Source organism: Notothenia rossii (genome assembly GCF_949606895.1).
Source record: "Notothenia rossii genome assembly, chromosome: 11".
Taxonomy (NCBI): domain Eukaryota; kingdom Metazoa; phylum Chordata; class Actinopteri; order Perciformes; family Nototheniidae; genus Notothenia; species Notothenia rossii.
The window spans coordinates 59,894,134-59,917,837 of record NC_136910.1 but is presented as its reverse complement, the minus strand read 5'-3'; the positions used below and the strand labels follow the sequence as shown (position 1 = coordinate 59,917,837).

The following is a 23,704-nucleotide window of genomic DNA, read 5'->3' as shown; positions in this document are numbered from 1 at the left end:
AACTCCACAGTAACTACCCTCAAACTGATTACCTTTAGTAACCTGATAACTCCACAGTAACTACCCTCAAACTGATTACCTTTAGTAACCTGATAACTCCACAGTAACTACCCTCAAACTGATTACCTTTAGTAACCTGATAACTCCACAGTAACTACCCTCAAACTGATTACCTTTAGTCACCTGATAACTCCACAGTAACTACCCTCAAACTGATTACCTTTAGTAACCTGATAACTCCACAGTAACTACCCTCTAACTGATTACCTTTAGTAACCTGATAACTCCACAGTAACTACCCTCAAACTGATTACCTTTAGTAACCTGATAACTCCACAGTAACTACCCTCTAACTGATTACCTTTAGTAACCTGATAACTCCACAGTAACTACCCTCAAACTGATTACCTTTAGTAACCTGATAACTCCACAGTAACTACCCTCAAACTGATTACCTTTCATATTAATTTGATGAAATAAGAAATCCTCAGTTTTAAGATTATATTTTTTATTTTGTACAAAAACACAGAAACAAAGTCTTAACCTTCAATCAGCTGACATTTGGTCACCACAGTAACAACCAATCAGAGAGGAGCAAACAGGAAATTGCACTTAAAAAAACCAGGAAGCAGATTTTCCTCAAAATAAAACGTGATTCTCTTTAAAGTGAAGCTCAGGGAGTTTAGCGTGAACCTGAAAACAAAAATAAATAAATGAATCTACGTTATATTTAACGTTCAAAAGAGAAACATTTTTTAAAATGAATACAAATACAATTCAGGAAGTTTTTAAAGATTGTCTTCTTTTACTTTGAAGGGGTTAACAGGAAGTTCTGTCCAACCCGTCCATGAGAGAAGCAAATACAGGAAAATAAAATACTGTTTCCTGTTCGCCTCCGAAGTAAAATACTGAAAAACATCAAAATAAAAAACCCTGTGATTTTTCTGATTCCAACAGAGAGGATTCTGGGAAATGAAGTGTGTAGATTCAGGAGAAAAGACGACTTCTCTTTCTGTGATGTCACTTCCCTTTTCCCACAGAATCACCAAAATAAAAGCTTCTCTCGACAGAATTCATTATTTATTTTTTTTACAGTTTTTCAATATTGCCTTCACACGGAGTTCCTCTCTCTCTTGGGTTCATAATCTTCCTACCAAGACACAGGACACGCCCACAGCTCGCCTTCAGAATAAAAGCCCTGCAGGTCAGCGGCGGTACCTCCCCCTCTCCTTGTCTCTCTCCCTCTCTCTCTCCCTGTCCCTCCCTCCCCTCTCCCTCTCTCTCTCCCTCCGTGGGACGCCCCTCTCTCTCTCTCTCTGACGCTCTCTCTCTCTCCGGCCGCTCACCACCGCCTGCGTGCGCCGCAGGAAGTCGTCCACGCGCATGTCGTAGTCGTGCTGCATGATGGGTAAAAAACACAGGAGAGAGGTCAGATAAACACTGAAGATGCAACAATAACACATAAACTCAGAACTACAACTGCACACACACTGTAAATGCTAAAAACTACAATTGTTGAGTGCAAAACCAAGATGGGTTTAATTAAAACTACAACTTTAAAGCGTGAACAACCAAGATGGCGTCGGAGGTCATGTGACTCACCGGGCTGGAGGGGAAGGCGCGGTGCGGCGGCGCGCGCTGCTTGTCTCTGAAGCGAGGAGGCGGGGCCTCGTGAGGAGGCATGGGGGGGTGGTGGTGGTAGGCCTGGTGGGGGGGGGGGCGGGGGGTGGGTGTGGTGGTAGTAGGGAGGGTGGTGGGGGGGGGGCTGCTCCACACCGGGTGGGTACGCCTGGACGAAAAACAGCAAGGATTATTAATCAATAACAATATAATGATATTAATATAAAGAGATCAATATGAGAGGGGGGGGGGGGGTTACCAGAGTCTGCCAGGGGGCGGGGGGGCCCACGCTGTGATGGTAGTCCCTCATGTAGTCGTTGTACGACTGAAACAGAAACACACCTTTAGAAACACAAGCTAACAGGTTCATTATAGCTTTGACAGGCCAACAGGCAATGTCAAGCTAAGCTAACAGGTTACTAATGAAGCTAAGCTAACAGGTTAACAGGTTACTAATGAAGCTAAGCTAACAGGTTACTAATGAAGCTAAGCTAACAGGTTACTAATGAAGCTAAGCTAACAGGTTACTAATGAAGCTAAGCTAACAGGTTACTAATGAAGCTAAGCTAACAGGTTAACAGGTTACTAATGAAGCTAAGCTAACAGGTTACTAATGAAGCTAAGCTAACAGGTTACTAATGAAGCTAAGCTAACAGGTTAACAGGTTACTAATGAAGCTAAGCTAACAGGTTAACAGGTTACTAATGAAGCTAAGCTAACAGGTTAACAGGTTACTAATGAAGCTAAGCTAACAGGTTAACAGATTACTAATGAAGCTAAGCTAACAGGTTAACAGGTTACTAATGAAGCTAAGCTAACAGGTTAACAGGTTACTAATGAAGCTAAGCTAACAGGTTAACAGGTTACTAATGAAGCTAAGCTAACAGGTTAACAGGTTACTAATGAAGCTAAGCTAACAGGTTAACAGGTTACTAATGAAGCTAAGCTAACAGGTTAACAGGTTACTAATGAAGCTAAGCTAACAGGTTACTAATGAAGCTAAGCTAACAGGTTAACAGGTTACTAATGAAGCTAAGCTAACAGGTTAACAGGTTACTAATGAAGCTAAGCTAACAGGTTAACAGGTTACTAATGAAGCTAAGCTAACAGGTTAACAGGTTACTAATGAAGCTAAGCTAACAGGTTAACAGGTTACTAATGAAGCTAAGCTAACAGGTTAACAGGTTACTAATGAAGCTAAGCTAACAGGTTACTAATGAAGCTAAGCTAACAGGTTAACAGGTTACTAATGAAGCTAAGCTAACAGGTTACTAATGAAGCTAAGCTAACAGGTTAACAGGTTACTAATGAAGCTAAGCTAACAGGTTACTAATGAAGCTAAGCTAACAGGTTACTAATGAAGCTAAGCTAACAGGTTACTAATGAAGCTAAGCTAACAGGTTAACAGGTTACTAATGAAGCTAAGCTAACAGGTTACTAATGAAGCTAAGCTAACAGGTTACTAATGAAGCTAAGCTAACAGGTTACTAATGAAGCTAAGCTAACAGGTTACTAATGAAGCTAAGCTAACAGGTTAACAGGTTACTAATGAAGCTAAGCTAACAGGTTACTAATGAAGCTAAGCTAACAGGTTACTAATGAAGCTAAGCTAACAGGTTAACAGGTTACTAATGAAGCTAAGCTAACAGGTTAACAGGTTACTAATGAAGCTAAGCTAACAGGTTAACAGGTTACTAATGAAGCTAAGCTAACAGGTTAACAGGTTACTAATGAAGCTAAGCTAACAGGTTAACAGGTTACTAATGAAGCTAAGCTAACAGGTTACTCATGAAGCTAAGCTAACAGGTTACTAATGAAGCTAAGCTAACAGGTTAACAGGTTACTAATGAAGCTAAGCTAACAGGTTAACAGGTTACTAATGAAGCTAAGCTAACAGGTTAACAGGTTACTAATGAAGCTAAGCTAACAGGTTAACAGGTTACTAATGAAGCTAAGCTAACAGGTTAACAGATTACTAATGAAGCTAAGCTAACAGGTTACTAATGAAGCTAAGCTAACAGGTTAACAGGTTACTAATGAAGCTAAGCTAACAGGTTAACAGGTTACTAATGAAGCTAAGCTAACAGGTTAACAGGTTACTAATGAAGCTAAGCTAACAGGTTAACAGGTTACTAATGAAGCTAAGCTAACAGGTTAACAGGTTACTAATGAAGCTAAGCTAACAGGTTAACAGGTAAACATGATGCTAAGCTAACGTGTGTTTCTCACCCCGTTGAGAAACACGTCCCGCCGCACGCTGGAGAACCGTCTGAAACCAACAAGTTTAAATTAAAATCACATTATTTATTTGTTCTAATACATTTAAAGCTTTCACGGCGAAAGAAACTCAAACCGTTTCTCAGAAGTTTTCCTTAGATTGTGAGTTTTTATTCACTATGGTGACTTTGGTTGAGACCCCCGACTCACCTGTCCACCGGCTGGTTACGCAGGTCCTGGATGAACCCTACAAATTAAATAATAATCCGTTACATTTGACATTTCTCTCTTCAGTCCCCGACTACAGGCGGAAACACAAAGGACTCAAAGAAACACAAACTCAGAATGAATACAGTTTAAAAACATCTTCAGACCCGAGAACAGGAACTACAAATAGCCAGCGGCTCGTCAGAACTAACCTTAAAGGGGACCTATCACGCAAAATGCACTTTTCTACGTCTTCTCTACATGAATATGTGTCCCCGGTGTTCCAGGGAACTCACCAGGTGTCAGAAAACACAACCCTCTCTCTTTCCCTCCATACCCAAATCTCTAAAAAAGGGGCTGCAACGGATCTGATACAGACTGATCCAGATTTGAACACTTCTATGACGTCACAGAAGTGGCGCGACGGCTATTGGGCCAACTCCACCAATCAGGAGGAGACAGCCACGGACATTGCCGTTGGAAAGCGCTGGAGACGCTGTAGTACATATGCCAGGCCTGTAGATGGTGCTGTTCTCACAGAATCAGCCCATTATGCAAAGACGGTGTTACATTGAGAGAAATGAGGAATGGCTAAAATGCATGATCTGTTTGGTATTTTGAAAAATAGAAAGTATAAATATGCCTCATATAGGTATGGTCCTACACTATGTTATTCAAATATAGCATGATAGGTCTCCTTTAAAGTGAACAACATCAAAAGTACTTTAAAATGTGAAAGAAAGACTGAAAAGTAAAGGATTTATAAAATATAAACTACATTTTTAAGTAAAAAGAAAAATATACTATATATAAAACTAACATTTAAAAAAGTTATACAAAAAATATAAAACATCTCCAGGTGTCAGTCAGTGTCAAAGGTCCTCAAAGGGTAATAAACACAAGGTGATATTTAATAAAGGTCCTCAAAGGGTAATAAACACAAGGTGATATTTAATAAAGGTCCTTAAAAGGGTAATAAACAGTGATATTTAATAAAGGTCCTTAAAGGGTAATAAACAGTGATATTTAATAAAGGTCCTTAAAGGGTAATAAACAGTGATATTTAATAAAGGTCCTTAAAGGGTAATAAACAGTGATATTTAATAAAGGTCCTTAAAGGGTAATAAACACAAGGTGATATTTAATAAAGGTCCTTAAAGGGTAATAAACACAAGGTGATATTTAATAAAGGTCCTTAAAGGGTAATAAACACAAGGTGATATTTAATAAAGGTCCTTAAAGGGTAATAAACAGTGATATTTAATAAGTGGATCTTCTCAGATAACGACCTGCTCTCTGGTTGAACTCCGGCGGACCGTCGGGTCGCGGCCGCTTCCTGCCGTGCAGATCGAACTCTTCAGGACGACGCCTAGCAGACAACACACTGTTAACACACACACACACACACACACACACACACACACACACACACACACACACACACACACACACACACTGTAACACACACACAGTGATACACACTCATATTTAAGATGTACTTCCCGTTTACCCCAATCACAACCAGACTCTTCACTTTCACTTAAACTAATACTCACTTAGTTACCTCTCCACACCACCTGGAAAACACCGAGTTCATCCACACACACTTTAGCATGTTCCCTCTTAACAAGCTGCACTATATTTCATGTTTACAACGTCTCATTCGTTTCTCTCCTCTTGAGAACACCTCCATCACTAACCCTGCCGCTTTAAATCAAAGGGAACAGGAGGCGGGCGTGGTGGCCATCTTTGGAGGACAGCGTCTATAGCAACCCAGTGTTTCCCCTATATACAAATAGTGGCGTCGCAGCGCCGCTGCTGAAATATGAGCGCCGCTGCTAGGGAGAGCCAGCCTTTTTTTTCTTTTCTTAAAATAATAAGTGGCGAAACTTTTTCATTTTTGATTGTTTGTTATGTGGATTTGTAGTATTTCTGTTACTGTATGTTCAATAAAGGTGTATTTTTGCTAAATCTTGAGACATTGCCCCGGACCCCCCTAGAGGATGTGACGTCCACCACCCAATTCAAACATGTTCATACAATACTGAATACATTTGAAGCCATGTTGACGTCTATTACCTATGTCAATACGTTTCTGTTTCTGCAGTGTATTTGTCTTTTGTAGAGATTTTTCATTTATTCTTTACATATAAAATGTCGCCTAAAATCTCACCTAGGGCAGCAAATTGTCTAGAAGCGGCCCTGGTGCTAGACCTCAAGAGCCTTTATTGTGCTGACACATAGAGACAAATTGGCGGGGCGCACTTCGCACACACTAAAAGATTCCACGTGCTCCACGCTCACATTATGCTGGGCCCACGTGCCTTAGCACCGCTGCTATGACTCCATCCTGGGGGAAACACTGCAACCATCAGTATATATATATAACAGTATACATCCTGCTTACTGTCAGCGGGTCGGCATCAGACAGGATTCAAACATGTGTGAGATATAAATGAGAAGCTCCGGGCAGAAGCAGAGGAGCTCCAACGCGCTCTGATGTTTCTGTGCGCTGTCTCCACCTGTCCGTCATTTAAACACGAGACACCTGGAGGCCATGTCAGGCGTTCAGACAGATGTCAGGCCTATAGAGGACAGAGGTGAGACAGCTAATGCCATGCTAACTCATCATTAATATCCCAGTGTATGCAAACTGCCAGAGAGGCCAAGCCCCTCCCCTTCCGGTGGACCTCCATGGGACCTCATTTAGGAAAGATTATGTATTGAAGTCAATGAGAGAGAGAAAGATTATCTTTCCATCCCGTTTGAATTTTGCCACGAATTACACAATAAAGATGTGTGGTAAAACTGTGAAGTAACACTTTGTGTGAAACGCTCAATGAACTACATCTCCCGTCTCGCTCCACACACCCAGACGGCCGTCACGTTGGCACATTTCACTTCTTTCTTTCAGAACGAGGCGGAAAGTATTAAAAGAGGTGAAACTCACTCCAAGTCTGTGCACGTTGAGAACTGTGCACACACAGGGGGAGTTAGTCGGTTCTGAGAGCCAGCATGCGGGACCGGCTTCAAGGTTTCGGAGAGTAACACGAGGGTACTGTGTAACGTTAATGTCAGCTAGCTAACATTAGTTAACAAGGTACACTCTCGTGTTTTGTTTTAGTTGCTCTTCGAGAATGAGCAAGAGGTACTATTACTGGTATGATAACAACCTGGCACAAAGCACACAGGCATCTTGTTAAAGTAAGTAAATGTATTTTTAGCTATCTGGAGGGAATACATGAGTTATGACAGCACTTACGCGACTCTGGGATTTGTAGTCTTTCTAGTTGCGTATTTTTCATAGTCTTATTTTTCAACAGTTTTACGACAAACTGTGACTTTTTTGGAAATGATTTTTTAAGATTGACAAACAACATCTGTGTAATTCATTGCACAATTCAAACGGGATAGAAAGATAATCTTTCAGAAATAAGGTCCATGGGGCGGAAGTAGATGGGCGGGACTTCGCCACTCTATACTTCCTGTACCTGTAGTTCAACACATTCAGCACCTCCTCCTGATGTTTCTACGTCTGTTAGTTTGACATTTCTGCTGTTTTGTCCGTTGGTTATAGGAGTGACAGCCGGTGACGTCACAGGCCCTTTAAAACGTTTGAAGTGGACAGTAGTGACACGTTAGTTATAAATGAAGGTCGCTGGTACCCTCCAAAGATGTCCGACCTGCCGTCACCTTCCCTTTAGAATAAATAGATTCTCTCATCATGACGTTAAGCATCTGTTGGGACTCTTGGGTCAGCATGGAGACAGTTCCCTTCAGTACCTGAGACACAGTAGAGATAACCCTCCTGACCTGTCACACCTGTTCACTTTTAACCCTTTAACTCTCTCTGATGTTAAACAGTCTCAGGTCAGAGAGGAAGGTCTTCAGAGACACTCACTGGAGATTATCTTTAGTTTTTAAAATCTTCCCTGAGATGTTGGAATAACAGTTTCCTGTCTGGTCCCCAAAAGACACATTAGCTTCACACACACACACAATAAAAAAAACAAACGAAGAAGAAGAAGCCTCTGGAGGACACATACCGCTCCGCTGCTTAGTGGAGGACTCTGATATTAAAAAAACAGCTCTCTCCTCGGTCCATGTTTAAGGCTTTTTATAAACCCTCTTATTTTGAAAGGGGTGGGGGGGGGTGATGATGATGATGATGATGGTGCAGTCCTTTCAATCATTAACCACAGCCCCGCCCCCTCTCAAAGCCCCGCCCCCTCCAGCAGTCCTTAAAGCGACACACACCTCTATTTTCAGTTCATAAGAGAGTGACACACACACACGCACACACACACAACAGTTCTTAGGTCCTGATTCAGTGTGTGTGTGTGTGTTCTGGGAGGAGTCTTTTCTTTGAGGGGGGGGGGGGGGGGGGTCCTCACTCTTTCAGTCCAACAGGAAATACCTTTTAAATCCTGTCCATTTTTTCCTGTAATTTTACCTTATTGGATAAAGTGAGGAAGCCCCGCCCCCACACACACTCCCCTCCCTCATTGGTTGCAGTCCAGAGGCCACGCCCCCCTGCGTGACCAACCACCACCTCTCAAAAACCAGAACAGTCCGCTGGGTCGGTCCCTCCCTCCCGCTTTTATTCTGAAAGGTCGCTCGTCCTTTATGCTTTTATTCTGAAAGGTCAGCCACAGTCCAGCTGAAAGCCAAACCCTGAACGAACTTCCTGTAACGAAAGAGTAATTATAACAACAGGAAGTGAAACCTCGTTACTTACTACTTCATTTCAAGCGTCTTTGAGCTCTCGGGAGAGCGCTTTGAAAAATGTTATTATTATTATTGATTAACCTGGTGCTCTGCTAGCTGTTAACCATCACCTCCCAACTGAGGGTCTACTTCCTGCCTGACTCTTTAAGAGGCGTGACTCCGGTGGAAAACTCCAACTGGAAAAACAACAACAACCAGCTAGCCGCAATGCTAACTAGCCTCGATGCTAGCTAGCCGGCGGCTAACGGGCGTCTCCGTGGTCCAGGTGGCGCCGTGGTGGCAGCAGCAGAAGAAGAACAGGAAGCAGGGGGAGGAGCTCTGTGAGCAGCTCTGTGATTGGCTAACCTTCCCGGTTCGCGCTGTGGCGGACGACCTCGCGGGCGCGGCTCCGACGGCGTCTGGCGCTTGTGACGAACTCTGCGAGCGACCTGGTGCACGTCCACGCTCTCGTCCAATGGGAAGAGAGCACAGAGCTGAGCGCCGACTTCTGGTTGGATCTCCTGGAAGAGAAACGAGAACAGAGAACTCACGGTTAACGAGAACACCCGATTTGATTTATTTCAAACGTGTAAAACAATAATACAAAAATAATAATAATGAAATGAAACTTGATAATGATGATACTGGACAAACTGAAGCGGCATCAGATTGATAGACATATTATTGACTTACAAATTATATATTAACAGATGGCCTGATTACACATCCGAAAGAGGAAGAAGTTTACACTCAGGTAACGCCTTCTCTCAAAACTAAATCATTGTTCTGTAACGTTAAGATAATACGCCTCACCTGTCCGTCTCGTCCGATCTTCACGGGCTTCTGCTCGTTCCAGGGGTTGGACAGGTGGGCTGTCTTCGTGAAGGGAAGCTCCCTCCTGAGAAACACAATCACATGTTCAGATATCAGAGAAACTCAGGACAGTAAATCCATGAACTCATCAAACCTCATCACTGTTAGCGTACCGTTTCCTCAGGTGCTAATTCTCTCTAATACCTGCTCTATATTCTATTGAACTCTTCTGGATTCACAAATACTCACACCATCAAGATCAAAGCTCCAAAGGTGTTATCATCAGATGCTCAGCAGCTTCAGTGGAGAGATGGCAATGAAATTCTCCTGACCTGAGCTCCTCCAACAATGCACCATATATAATGAAATACTAAAATAGAAAATCCTGATGCTAACACTACTGGCAGCTAGCAGCTACATTAGCTCTCGTGTTGATGTCCCCACAGATTGGAGCAGCTGTTTACCTGCAGAGCCAGTCGATCTTGAACACGCCTCCCAGCATCTTAGCGTTCATGCCGGCGGGGAGCACCCAGTGGATCGGAGAGCCGCCGTGATGCGACTCTGAGGAGAGCCGGGCGAAGCCTGGAGGAAGGAGGGGAAAATTAGGGGTGCGCCAATTCACATAAGAATCGCGATTCTATCTCTGCCGATTCAGAATCGAAGGCTAACGAAGGAATGCTAAGGGAGGAAGGCTCACGGAGGAATGCTAAGGGAGGAATGCTAACGGAGGAATGCCAAGGGAGGAAGGCTAACGGAGGAATGCCAAGGGAGGAAGGCTAACGAAGGAAGGCTAACGGTGGAAGGCTAACGGAGGAAGGCTAACGGAGGAAGGCTAACGAAGGAAGGCTAACGGAGGAAGGCTAACGAAGGAAGACTAACGGTGGAAGGCTAACGGAGGAAGGCTAACGGAGGAAGGCTAACGAAGGAAGACTAACGGTGGAAGGCTAACGGAGGAATGCTAACGGAGGAAGGCTAACGGAGGAAGGCTAACGGAGGAAGACTAACGGTGGAAGGCTAACGGAGGAAGGCTAACGGAGGAAGGCTAACGGAGGAAGGCTAACGGAGGAAGACTAACGGTGGAATGCTAACGGAGGAAGGCTAACGGAGGAAGGCTAACGGAGGAAGACTAACGGTGGAAGGCTAACGGAGGAATGCTAACGGAGGAAGACTAACGGAGGAAGGCTAACGGAGGAAGACTAACGGAGGAATGCTAATGGAGGAATGCTAATGGAGGAATGCTAATGGAGGAATGCTAATGGAGGAATGCTAACAGAGGAAGACTAACGGAGGAATGCTAAGGGAGAAGCAATGCTAACGGAGGAATGCTAACGGAGGAATGCTAAGGGAGGAATGCTAACGGAGGAATGCCAAGGGAGGAATGCTAACGGAGGAATGCCAAGGGAGGAAGGCTAACGAAGGAAGGCTAACGGTGGAAGGCTAACGGAGGAAGGCTAACAGAGGAAGGCTAACGGAGGAAGGCTAACGAAGGAAGGCTAACGGTGGAAGGCTAACGGAGGAAGGCTAACGGAGGAAGGCTAACGAAGGAAGACTAACGAAGGAAGGCTAACGGAGGAAGGCTAACGAAGGAAGGCTAACGGAGGAAGGCTAACGAAGGAAGACTAACGGTGGAAGGCTAACGAAGGAAGACTAACGGTGGAAGGCTAACGGAGGAAGGCTAACGGAGGAAGGCTAACGAAGGAAGACTAACGGTGGAAGGCTAACGGTGGAAGGCTAACGGAGGAAGGCTAACGAAGGAAGACTAACGGTGGAAGGCTAACGGTGGAAGGCTAACGGAGGAAGGCTAACGAAGGAAGACTAACGGTGGAAGGCTAACGGAGGAATGCCAAGGGAGGAAGGCTAACGAAGGAAGGCTAACGGTGGAAGGCTAACGGAGGAAGGCTAACGGAGGAAGGCTAACGAAGGAAGGCTAACGGAGGAAGGCTAACGAAGGAAGACTAACGGTGGAAGGCTAACGGAGGAAGGCTAACGGAGGAAGGCTAACGAAGGAAGACTAACGAAGGAAGGCTAACGGAGGAAGGCTAACGGAGGAAGGCTAACGGAGGAAGGCTAACGAAGGAAGACTAACGAAGGAAGACTAACGGTGGAAGGCTAAAGGAGGAAGGCTAACGGAGGAAGGCTAACGGAGGAAGGCTAACGGAGGAAGGCTAACGAAGGAAGACTAACGAAGGAAGACTAACGGTGGAAGGCTAAAGGAGGAAGGCTAACGGAGGAAGGCTAACGAAGGAAGACTGACGAAGGAAGACTAACGGTGGAAGGCTAAAGGAGGAAGACTAACGGAGGAAGGCTAACGGAGGAAGGCTAACGGAGGAAGGCTAACGGAGGAAGGCTAACGAAGGAAGACTAACGAAGGAAGACTAACGGTGGAAGGCTAAAGGAGGAAGGCTAACGGAGGAAGGCTAACGAAGGAAGACTAACGGTGGAAGGCTAACGGAGGAATGCTAACGGAGGAAGGCTAACGGAGGAAGGCTAACGGAGGAAGACTAACGGTGGAAGGCTAACGGAGGAAGACTAACGGAGGAAGGCTAACGGAGGAAGGCTAACGGAGGAAGGCTAACGGAGGAAGACTAACGGTGGAATGCTAACGGAGGAAGGCTAACGGAGGAAGGCTAACGGAGGAAGACTAACGGTGGAAGGCTAACGGAGGAATGCTAACGGAGGAAGACTAACGGAGGAAGGCTAACGGAGGAATGCTAACGGAGGAAGACTAACGGAGGAAGGCTAACAGAGGAAGACTAACGGTAGAAGGCTAACGGAGGAATGCTAACGAAGGAAGACTAACGGTGGAATGCTAACGGAGGAAGACTAACGGACGAAGACTAACGGAGGAATGCTAAGGGAGAAGGAAGATTAACGGAGGAAGGCTAACGGAGAAGGAAGCCTAACGGAGGAATGCTAAGGGAGAGGGAAGGCTAACGGAGGAATGCTAAGGGAGAGGAGGGCTAACGGAGGAATGCTAACGGAGAGGAAGGCTAACCGAGGAATGCTAAGGGAGAAAGAAGGCTAACGGAGGAATGCTAAGGGAGAGGAGGGCTAACGGAGGAATGCTAACGAAGAGGAAGGCTAACGGAGGAATGCTAACGAAGAGGAAGGCTAAGGGAGAGGAGGGCTAACAGAGGAATGCTAACGAAGAAGCTAACGGAGAGGAAGGCTAACTTTTACCTTGAAATTTCCCGCTCTCCCTCACAGAGAAGACGAGGACGACGCTTCTCGCCGAGCGGAACGCTGCGTTCAGTTTCTTCTCGTTCACCGGCAGCGTCGACCACACGCCCTGAAGAAACATCGGAAACACGTAAATACTGACATGTTTACACGTTAACAAGACAAACCAGGATTCAGCACGTAGACAACAGGAAGTAAAGACGGAATCAACAGGACGTAAAGACGTGATCAACAGGAAGTAGAGAGGATCAACAGGAAGTAGAGGTGATCAACAGGAAGTAGAAGTGATCAACAGGAAGTAGAGAGGTGACCAACAGGAAGTAGAAGTGATCAACAGGAAGTAGAGAGGTGATCAACAGGAAGTAGAGAGGATCAACAGGAAGTAGAAGTGATCAACAGGAAGTAAAGAGGTGATCAATAGGAAGTAAAGATGTGATCAACAGGAAGTAGAGAGGTGATCAACAGGAAGTAGAGAGGTGATCAAAAGGAAGTAGAGGGGTGATCAACAGGAAGTAGAGAGGTGACCAAAAGGAAGTAGAGAGGTGATCAACAGGAAGTAAAGATGTGATCAACAGGAAGTAGAGAGGTGATCAACAGGAAGTAGAGAGGTGATCAAAAGGAAGTAGAGGGGTGATCAACAGGAAGTGGAGAGGTGACCAAAAGGAAGTAGAGAGGTGATCAACAGGAAGTAGAGAAGTGATCAACAGGAAGTAGAGAAGTGATCAACAGGAAGTAGAGAGGTGATCAACAGGAAGTAGAGAGATAAACAGGAAGTTGAGAGGTGATCAACAGGAAGTAGAGCTAACCTTAGCTTTAGCCAGCGAGACGTTCTCGTGGTTGTTGCTCTTGATGAGGAAGAAGCGAGCGTCTCTCAGGATGTAGCGCAGCTTGCTGGTCGGAGCTGGAACACACGAGTAATCTCAGTATTTCATTTAATCTGAAAAATAACAGCAATCTGATTATATAAAATGGCCGCCCTTACTCTCCATCCCTTTGCGGACGGCTCGGACCGAAGACGACAGTTTCTCCTGCTTCTTCTCCGAACCTTTCAAAAATAAAAGCACAGAATTCATCAGGTCATACTGTAATCTGGAAACCATGACAATGTTTTGATAATAATACACTTTATTTATAGCACCTTTAAAGTGCTTCACAGAGTATGATATTAAAAACAGAAAGAGTTACCACTATAAAACATTAACAGTGACACTGAAAGACCATTGTTCCAAAGTGTAAGCCAAATTAAAAAGATTGAAGTTTGCTGTTCTAAGATCACATGACTTTGATGGGACTGAAGTATTTTGCTTCATCCTAAATGTCCCTGATTGGCTGTCTCTGTGGTTACCTGAGGCTTCGGAGGCGGAGCCCGAGTGCACCGACTCCCCGTCGTCAGAGAAGCTTCCGGAGGAGCGAGAGTCTCCCGCCTCGCTGCGAGTGTCGTAGTCGTTTCCTTCTCCTCGACGCTCGTACTCTTCCTCCTCCTCGTCTTCCTCCTTCTCTCCTTCCTCCTCCTCTTCCTCCTCCTCTTCCTCCATGCCCTCCTCTTCCTCCTCCTCCTCTTCTTCCTCCTCCTGCTCCTCCTCTTCCTCCTCTTCAGCGTGGGAACCAGAGGGGGAGGAGCTTCCTGATCCCGCCTCCGACCCAAACTCTGGCACCGCCTCGCCCTCCGATCGGGCGTCCTGCGGGGGGGCGGGGCTTGCTCTCCTCAGCTTCTAAACACACAGGGAGGGATGCGATATTTCAAGTCTTCATCACCATGAGCCGCATGGATGTGATTGGCTGATACGTGCCGTGTGGATGTGATAGTTGTTTTACACATTCGAAATAAATAAAATAAAATCTCACCTGGCTGAGCCCCTCCAGAATCCTCGGGGTTTCCCTCCTGCGAGGCTCCTCCCCCCGGCTCCTGATTGGCTCGCGGGCTCCTCGTCGACTCTTCTTCTCGTCATAGTACTCGTGGCGGTAGGAGGCGGGGGGGCGGGCTCTGGGGCTGGAGGCAGTCTTCTTATTGGAGGAGGGGGGCAGGCCTGAAGCCCTCTTATTGGAGGAGCGTGAGGGGGCGTGGCCTGCAGAGGGGCGGAGCCTCTTCGGGTCCCGGCTGTCGGAGCGGTCGCTCTTCCTCTTGGTTCCTGACAGACAGAGTTTACATGTCAGGGCTCGACAGTAACGGTTGCCAGGTTGCCATTGGCAACCATTCAGAAAAATGTCAACCACTTCTTGGCCTTTGGTTGCCATCAGTGGAAACCAGTTTCTAACAAAGAAATAAGGACAGCAAACAGCAAAATGTGCACCCCAAAATAGATAAATGTTAATTATTTGTTGTATAGAGTGATATTTAATTATTGTTGTGACCAGTCGGAACCTGATACTTAAGTTTCACGTGCATTGGTGTGATTGCGGAGCCAGAAAGCGATGCACGTTTACTCGCGTGCGCGGTGCGCCGTGTGTTTGTTTTACAAAACATGGCGAAGCAAATGAAGTTGTTTGACTGGGGGGTAAAAGGTTCAGCCAACCCGTCAACATCTCAAACGAATGTTCAAAGTGATTCAACTGATAAAGCGCAAAATGAACCCAAACGAAAAGCAAAGAGGAAATGTGTAAAGTCTTGGGAGGCGAAACATTCCGCTCCGTTGTGCATTCACTTCCGGTAAGAGTTCCTTCAAAATAAGAGTCCTGATCTTATTACCAAAATAAATGTGTTAAATGAAATTTTAGCGTAGGAAAATATTGGCATACAATTATAATCACTTCTATAAAAAGGTAACACATTTTAAATATAGTTAGACTTATTAAAGGTCATTTACAGCATTAATAATTAATATCTAATTCTTAACTGTGAACGGTTTTCATTTATTTAACATTAGAAATGTATTAGTCTGGCCAATCCAAGACTTCAATGCTGAAGGGCCAGTGGATCTATGGTGGGGGTCAGCACAGAGGTCAAGACTTCAATGCTGAAGGGCCAGTGGATCTGTGGTGGGGGTCAGCACAAAGGTCAAGACTTCAATGCTGAAGGGCCAGCGGATCTATGGTGGGGGTCAGCACTAAGGTCAAGACTTCAATGCTGAAGGGCCAGTGGATCTGTGGTGGGGGTCAACACAAAGGTCAAGACTTCAATGCTGAAGGGCCAGTGGGTCTATGGTGGGGGTCAACACAAAGGTCAAGACTTCAATGCTGAAGGGCCAGTGGATCTGTGGTGGGGGTCAGCACAGAGGTCAAGACTTCAATGCTGAAGGGCCAGTGGATCTATTGTGGGGGTCAACACAAAGGTCAAGACTTCAATGCTGAAGGGCCAGTGGATCTGTGGTGGGGGTCAGCACAGAGGTCAAGACTTCAATGCTGAAGGGCCAGTGGATCTGTGGTGGGGGTCAACACAAAGGTCAAGACTTCAATGCTGAAGGTCCAGTGGATCTATGGTAGGGGTCAGCACAGAGGTCAAGACTTCAATGCTGAAGGGCCAGTGGATCTATGGTAGGGGTCAGCACAGAGGTCAAGACTTCAATGCTGAAGGGCCAGTGGATCTGTGGTAGGGGTCAGCACAGAGGTCAAGACTTCAATGCTGAAGGGCCAGTGGATCTGAGGTGGGGGTCAGCACAGAGGTCAAGACTTCAATGCTGAAAGGCCAGTGGATCTGTGGTGGGGGTCAACACAAAGGTCAAGACTTCAATGCTGAAGGGCCAGCGGATCTATGGTGGGGGTCAGCACTAAGGTCAAGACTTCAATGCTGAAGGGCCATTGGATCTGTGGTGGGGGTCAACACAAAGGTCAAGACTTCAATGCTGAAGGGCCAGCGGATCTATGGTGGGGGTCAGCACTAAGGTCAAGACTTCAATGCTGAAGGGCCATTGGATCTGTGGTGGGGGTCAACACAAAGGTCAAGACTTCAATGCTGAAGGGCCAGTGGGTCTGTGGTGGGGGTCAACACAAAGGTCAAGACTTCAATGCTGAAGGGCCAGTGGATCTGTGGTGGGGGTCAACACAAAGGTCAAGACTTCAATGCTGAAGGGCCAGTGGGTCTATGGTGGGGGTCAACACAAAGGTCAAGACTTCAATGCTGAAGGTCCAGTGGATCTATGGTAGGGGTCAGCACAGAGGTCAAGACTTCAATGCTGAAGGGCCAGTGGATCTGTGGTGGGGGTCAACACAAAGGTCAAGACTTCAATGCTGAAGGTCCAGTGGATCTATGGTAGGGGTCAGCACAGAGGTCAAGACTTCAATGCTGAAGGGCCAGTGGATCTATGGTAGGGGTCAGCACAGAGGTCAAGACTTCAATGCTGAAGGGCCAGTGGATCTATGGTGGGGGTCAGCACAAAGGTCAAGACTTCAATGCTGAAGGGCCAGTGGATCTATGGTAGGGGTCAGCACAGAGGTCAAGACTTCAATGCTGAAGGGCCAGTGGATCTGTGGTAGGGGTCAGCACAGAGGTCAAGACTTCAATGCTGAAGGGCCAGTGGATCTGAGGTGGGGGTCAGCACAGAGGTCAAGACTTCAATGCTGAAAGGCCAGTGGATCTGTGGTGGGGGTCAACACAAAGGTCAAGACTTCAATGCTGAAGGGCCAGTGGATCTATGGTAGGGGTCAGCACAGAGGTCAAGACTTCAATGCTGAAGGGCCAGTGGATCTATGGTAGGGGTCAGCACAGAGGTCAAGACTTCAATGCTGAAGGGCCAGTGGATCTATGGTAGGGGTCAGCACAGAGGTCAAGACTTCAATGCTGAAGGGCCAGTGGATCTGTGGTGGGGGTCAGCACAGAGGTCAAGACTTCAATGCTGAAGGGCCAGTGGATCTGTGGTGGGGGTCAGCACAGAGGTCAAGACTTCAATGCTGAAGGGCCAGTGGATCTGTGGTGGGGGTCAGCACAGAGGTCAAGAAAACCCACATTTGAAGGGGAGACAACGGATGACCAAGAAACTAGTGACTTGCTGAATTCCTTTGAGGATCTGTGAAGAACAGCTGCTCTACTGGTGTTTAGTCCACCAGCCGTTGAGGGTGGACACGTTTCCTCCACTTTAGTTTAGAATAATTGTGTTAATTATTATTGTAAAGCATTTGAACATTCTTTTGTGTCACATGTTCATTATTAAGTTGATGCATAACTGTATAGTATTTTAATTATTTAAAATACAAGGTGACTAAAAATGGCAACCGTATTTTCCGTTTTTGCAACCAAAAGCTGATGCCTGGTTGCCTGGCAACCACTTTTAAAAGTTAGTGTTGAGCCCTGCATGTGTTGGTAAAATCCTGAATGTCCTCTTCCAATGTGAGAGTCACATGCTAACAAAGGTATCACCTGTAGCTGTGAACATGACAGGATGTGTGATTACCTAGCAGAGCATCAGGACTGTTTGAGGCATATGATAGCTATGTGATTAACATGATGATTCAGCCTCTATGGAGAGAGACATATGACAAGCATGATCATTTCTGACGTGGAGCTAATCTGAAGTAAACATTGAATACTGCTTTCTATTCCTCCATCTAGTGACTGTGGAACTCCCTCTCTTGGATATCAGCATGTGAAGGACACTGTTCAGGAACTAGTTGATGCTCTGTATGTGATGACTCCTTCAGGAGAGGATCACAGATACATGGATCCTGAGGCTGAAGCTCAAGCCGGGGACCAGGGAGGGTTTTCTAACAACATGTTAGTAATATTCACTGTTACATGAGATTACCTGAAGGATTAGTAATACTGGGTTACTAAGGGACCTTTCAGTCCTTGGGACAGATTTACAACGTCTGTATTTAACTTATGCCTAAAACCTGCATCTTGCTTCTAAACCTGCACCTTACCCAAAGATATTTATCCATGTATGAACATTACTACAGCACTGCTCTGATGTGTTCATGCTTTGATGCTTCATGCTACTGTGCACTTTGTGGTTTGAAGCTTCATGCTACTCTGTGCACTTTGTGGTTTGAAGCTTCATGCTGCTCTGTGCACTTTGTGGTTTGAAGCTTCATGCTACTCTGTGCACTTTGTGGTTTGAAGCTTCATGCTGCTCTGTGCACTTTGTGGTTTGAAGCTTCATGCTGCTCTGTGCACTTTGTGGTTTGAAGCTTCATGCTACTCTGTGCACTTTGTGGTTTGAAGCTTCATGCTGCTCTGTGCACTTTGTGGTTTGAAGCTTCATGCTACTCTGTGCACTTTGTGGTTTGAAGCTTCATGCTACTCTGTGCACTTTGTGCTTTGATGCTTCATGCTACTCTGTGCACTTTGTGGTTTGAAGCTTCATGCTACTCTGTGCACTTTGTGGTTTGAAGCTTCATGCTGCTCTGTGCACTTTGTGGTTTGAAGCTTCATGCTACTCTGTGCACTTTGTGGTTTGAAGCTTCATGCTACTCTGTGCACTTTGTGGTTTGAAGCTTCATGCTACTCTGTGCACTTTGTGGTTTGAAGCTTCATGCTACTCTGTGCACTTTGTGGTTTGAAGCAGACTCAAGCATTTCGTTGAATTCTGTGAAATGAAATGCATGTATTTAATAAAACTAGAGTTGAATGAAGTGTTTCTGCAGACGAACCTTTCTTGTCGCTGACGGATCGCTCCGTCTCCGGGTTGTAAAGCTCGTCGTCCTGATCTGGAGCTTCAGTCAGAATATCTTCCAGAACATTTAACTCTCCGTCTGAAACAACAACAACAACAACAACAACAACACAGTCAGCATCCAGAGGACACAACCATCCGTCTGAGCTCCAGGACAGCAGAGAGAAGAACCTGGTAACCAATCAGGATCCTGCTTTAAGCCTTATGGCCTCCTTTCATCTGTTATTGCATTTTAAATCATAAGGAATGTGTTCATATTGAGTTCAGGGCGCTTCCTGCTGTCAGGACGATGACATGTTGTTGAAGAGGAGCTGAGACTCGTCGCCTGGGAGAAGCTGCAGACTCACTGAATTTAAAAAAAAACCGGATTTTTGAGAATTTCAGAAAAAAGTCAGAATTTTGTTGAACATGAATTCATAATATTGACATTTCAGAAATGAAAAATCTACATTTTGAGGTTGTCAGAAACATTTCTTAATTTTACAAAAAGTCAGAATTCTGAGATTTTTCAAAAACAGTCAGGACTTAAAGAGCAACTTCCAGGTTAGAGACACCTGTGAATAAATGTGTAGGGAAATGATGAATAAACTAGATTTTCAAAAAAATAGACAGAAATATACACTACAGTGACATCTGGCGTGGTTTTTGTAAGAAATGTTCACTTCCGCATAAAAAAGCCTCGGCACATGACCTCCCGCGTGTGACGTAACACGGGGGACACAAGGGGGAGAGCGGCCGGTGTAACGTATTAATAAACATGGATCCCAATGCTAGTTTCGACACAGAAGACACAGAAGAAGTGGAACATGAATATTCGAATGCATATGACGGACCACAGCCTTATAATGATGAGCCTGCTAGGCGTCCAAGAGACCAGGAGCAGCCAAGGATTAGAAGAAATAACGGCCATGGGAGAGAAATGGAGCTGTGGTGTGAGGAGAACCAGTGGAGAACTGAGCAGCTATCTTGGTGAGTGACCGGCGTTAGCTACAGAATGTTAGCTAACGTCACATCACAACATTGTGAAGTTAGCTATCATATATCAGGCTATAACTAAAGTAGCATTGATAATATAGTAACGTTACACAAACAACACAGACAGGGGGAAACAAACAAACACAAAGGAGACGGCTGGAGCAGTACAGCCACCACAGCGTTACCTAATGCAATGTCTTACGGTGCCGTGGGTGGATGCACAACGCACCCAGGAACGAACGCTAGCCCCGGTCCTTTTGACTTTGGACTCGATGTCCTGACAGGCTGGTATTTGTGCAACCTGCACAAACACAATACTGCACCATGATTACAAATGGTGAAATACAATGTAAAACTACCGAAAAATCTCAGCTCACTAAAACAGAACTGCTCAACTCAACGCAACTCTACTATACCCGCGGTCAGAGAGCGGAGATGTGTCCCCTGTGTGATGTAATATCACGCGTTTGACGTATGACCTTAAAAGAAAGCCGTTTTTAAGAGCAGAGCTCAAAAATGCTCCTTTCCCTCTGAATTCCTTATGTCTCGTAAAACATATCAAATCCTACATTCACTTTTTTAAATTGTAATCTTCAAGCAAGTTTAAGCATAAATGTAGAAAAAATAAAAACCTGCAAGATGCTCTTTAAGAAAAAAAGGCTATTTTGAGAAAACTCAGAATCTGGTCTCCATTTGGAGATTTTTAAGTTGTCGGAAAAATATCAGAATCTTGAGATTTTCTGAAAACTAAAAAAACAATTATCTATTTGAGAAAAACGCCTAATTAAAAAAACCTTGACATTTTTCAGAAAAAAAAAAAACTTGATTTGAAAAGTTCTCTCTTGCTTCACTGACTCTCTCTCTCCTTCTAAACTCAGTCCAGTCTTTACCTCATCTCTCTATTCACCTGGAACAGTCTGAGCTGCAGGGTGACTAGTCTCATGATAACTAGTCACATGATAACTAGTCACATGTTAACTAGTGACATGTTAACTAGTGACATGATAACTAGTCACAACTGAACTAGTCACGTTAACTAGTCACACCTTAACTAGTCACATGATAACTAGTCACAACAACTAGTCACACCTTAACTAGTCACATGATAACTAGTGACATAACTAGTCACATGATAACTATTGACATGATAACTAGTCACATGCTAACTAGTGACATGACAACTAGTCACACCTTAACTAGTGACATGATAACTAGTGACATGACAACTAGTCACACCTTAACTAGTCACATGATAACTATTGACATGATAACTAGTCACATGCTAACTAGTGACATGACAACTAGTCACACCTTAACTAGTGACATGATAACTAGTGACATGACAACTAGTCACACCTTAACGAGTCTCATGTTGACTAGTCTCATGATAACTAGTCACATGATAACTAGTCACATGTTAACTAGTGACATGATAACTAGTCACATGATAACTAGTCACAACTGAACTAGTCACGTTAACTAGTCACACCTTAACTAGTCACATGATAACTAGTGACATGATAACTAGTCACATGATAACTATTTACATGATAACTAGTCACATGCTAACTAGTGACATGACAACTAGTCACACCTTAACTAGTGACATGATAACTAGTGACATGACAACTAGTCACACCTTAACTAGTCACATGTTAACTAGTGACATGATAACTAGTGACATGATAACTAGTCACACGTTAACTAGTCACACGATAACTAGTGACATGATAACTAGTCACACCTTAACTAGTGACATGATAACTAGTGACATGACAACTAGTCACACCTTAACTAGTCAAATGTTAATTAGTGACATGATAACTAGTCACACGTTAACTAGTCACACGTTAACTAGTCACACCTTAACTAGTGACATGATAACTAGTCACACCTTAACTAGTGACATGATAACTAGTGACATGACAACTAGTCACACCTTAACTAGTCAAATGTTAATTAGTGACATGATAACTAGTCACACGTTAACTAGTCACACGTTAACTAGTCACACCTTAACTAGTCACATGTTAACTAGTGACATGATAACTAGTGACATGACAACTAGTCACACCTTAACTAGTCACATGTTAACTAGTGACATGATAACTAGTGACATGATAACTAGTGACATGATAACTAGTCACACGTTAACTAGTCACACGATAACTAGTGACATGATAACTAGTGACATGATAACTAGTTACACGTTAACTAGTCACACGATAACTAGTGATATGACAACTAGTCACACCTTAACTAGTCACATGTTAACTAGTGACACGATAACTAGTGATATGATAACTAGTCACACCTTAACTAGTGACATGATAACTAGTGACATGACAACTAGTCACACCTTAACTAGTCACATGTTAACTAGTGACATGATAACTAGTCACACGATAACTAGTGACATGATAACTAGTCACATGTTAACGAGTCTCATGTTGACTAGTCTCATGATAACTAGTCACATGTTAACTAGTCACACACACATATGTTAAGTCACATGATAACAAGTCACATGATAACTAGTCACATGTTAACTAGTCACATGATAACTAGTCTAAAATAATAAACTGATGATTGATCCCAGCGAAACAAAGATAGCACAGAGATGGGGTACTCTGTTTTATTTGTAAGGGTTTATCTGTATTTCATATAAATATAGCTTTATCTTAACGTTCAATCGTTCCTTTGATGTATGTGTGTTTGTGTAAACCTACATTAACTCTGACTGGTTGAGAACAACAACAACAACAACAACAGATGATTGTGTTTGTTTATCTCTGACCTGTTGACAGCTCGATACTTTAATGTGTATCTCTCATATATACTCGTGTTAGAGGAGCAGATCACAACCTGCTGGTTCGGAGAGAAACTCCTCTGCATCCCAGCAGAACAAAGATAGCATCATGCTAACTCTGATGCTAAGCTAATGCTGCCAGGTCCGTCAGCCTCACCTTTGTCCTCGCGCCGCTCGGTCGCCATCACAGCCACTGTCACGTGCTCCTGCCTCGCGCCCAGGTAACACTGCAGGTAAGCAGATTGTATTATGATTGAAACACGAAATAAAGAAATAAAGAGAAAAACAGCGAGAGAAGAAGAGAGAAAATGGCGGAGTGATCTGTTGTTGGAGTTTCTTCTTCTGCTGCTTCAGCGGCGGGAAGGAGTAGCGCCCCCAGCGGCCGGAGGGTGGAACTTATCTACCCGATGCTAACAAACCAGTCATTGCTCACACAATGTGTTACATGAGATATTCAGAAGCAGGAGTGAAAGAAAAGATGACATCATATTACATTACAACATTTACAAAACGAGAGGAAAAACAAAGTGACAGGGACAGAGAGGAAGAGAGTGGAGCCTAATGGGGACACTGGGGACAGGGGGGAGAGCTACCAGGAACAGAGTGGAGCCTAAGGGGGACACTGGGGACA

At 44.5% G+C, this 23,704-nt stretch overlaps 1 protein-coding gene across 1 annotated transcript; it reads right to left on the bottom strand.

The window, feature by feature from the left end:
• Nucleotides 1-491: 491 nt before the first annotated feature.
• On the bottom strand, nucleotides 492-23,461 carry ythdc1 (YTH N6-methyladenosine RNA binding protein C1). The gene is given in 17 exon segments (XM_079657368.1): nucleotides 492-1,397; nucleotides 1,603-1,719; nucleotides 1,721-1,789; nucleotides 1,880-1,945; nucleotides 3,850-3,889; nucleotides 4,048-4,084; nucleotides 5,334-5,413; nucleotides 9,118-9,272; nucleotides 9,565-9,649; nucleotides 10,029-10,146; nucleotides 12,745-12,853; nucleotides 13,551-13,645; nucleotides 13,727-13,789; nucleotides 14,090-14,456; nucleotides 14,590-14,873; nucleotides 19,267-19,368; nucleotides 23,231-23,461. Coding segments are annotated over 17 exon segments (2,007 nt in total). The 5' UTR covers nucleotides 23,259-23,461; the 3' UTR covers nucleotides 492-1,205.
• Between the last annotated feature and the right edge of the window lie 243 nt (nucleotides 23,462-23,704).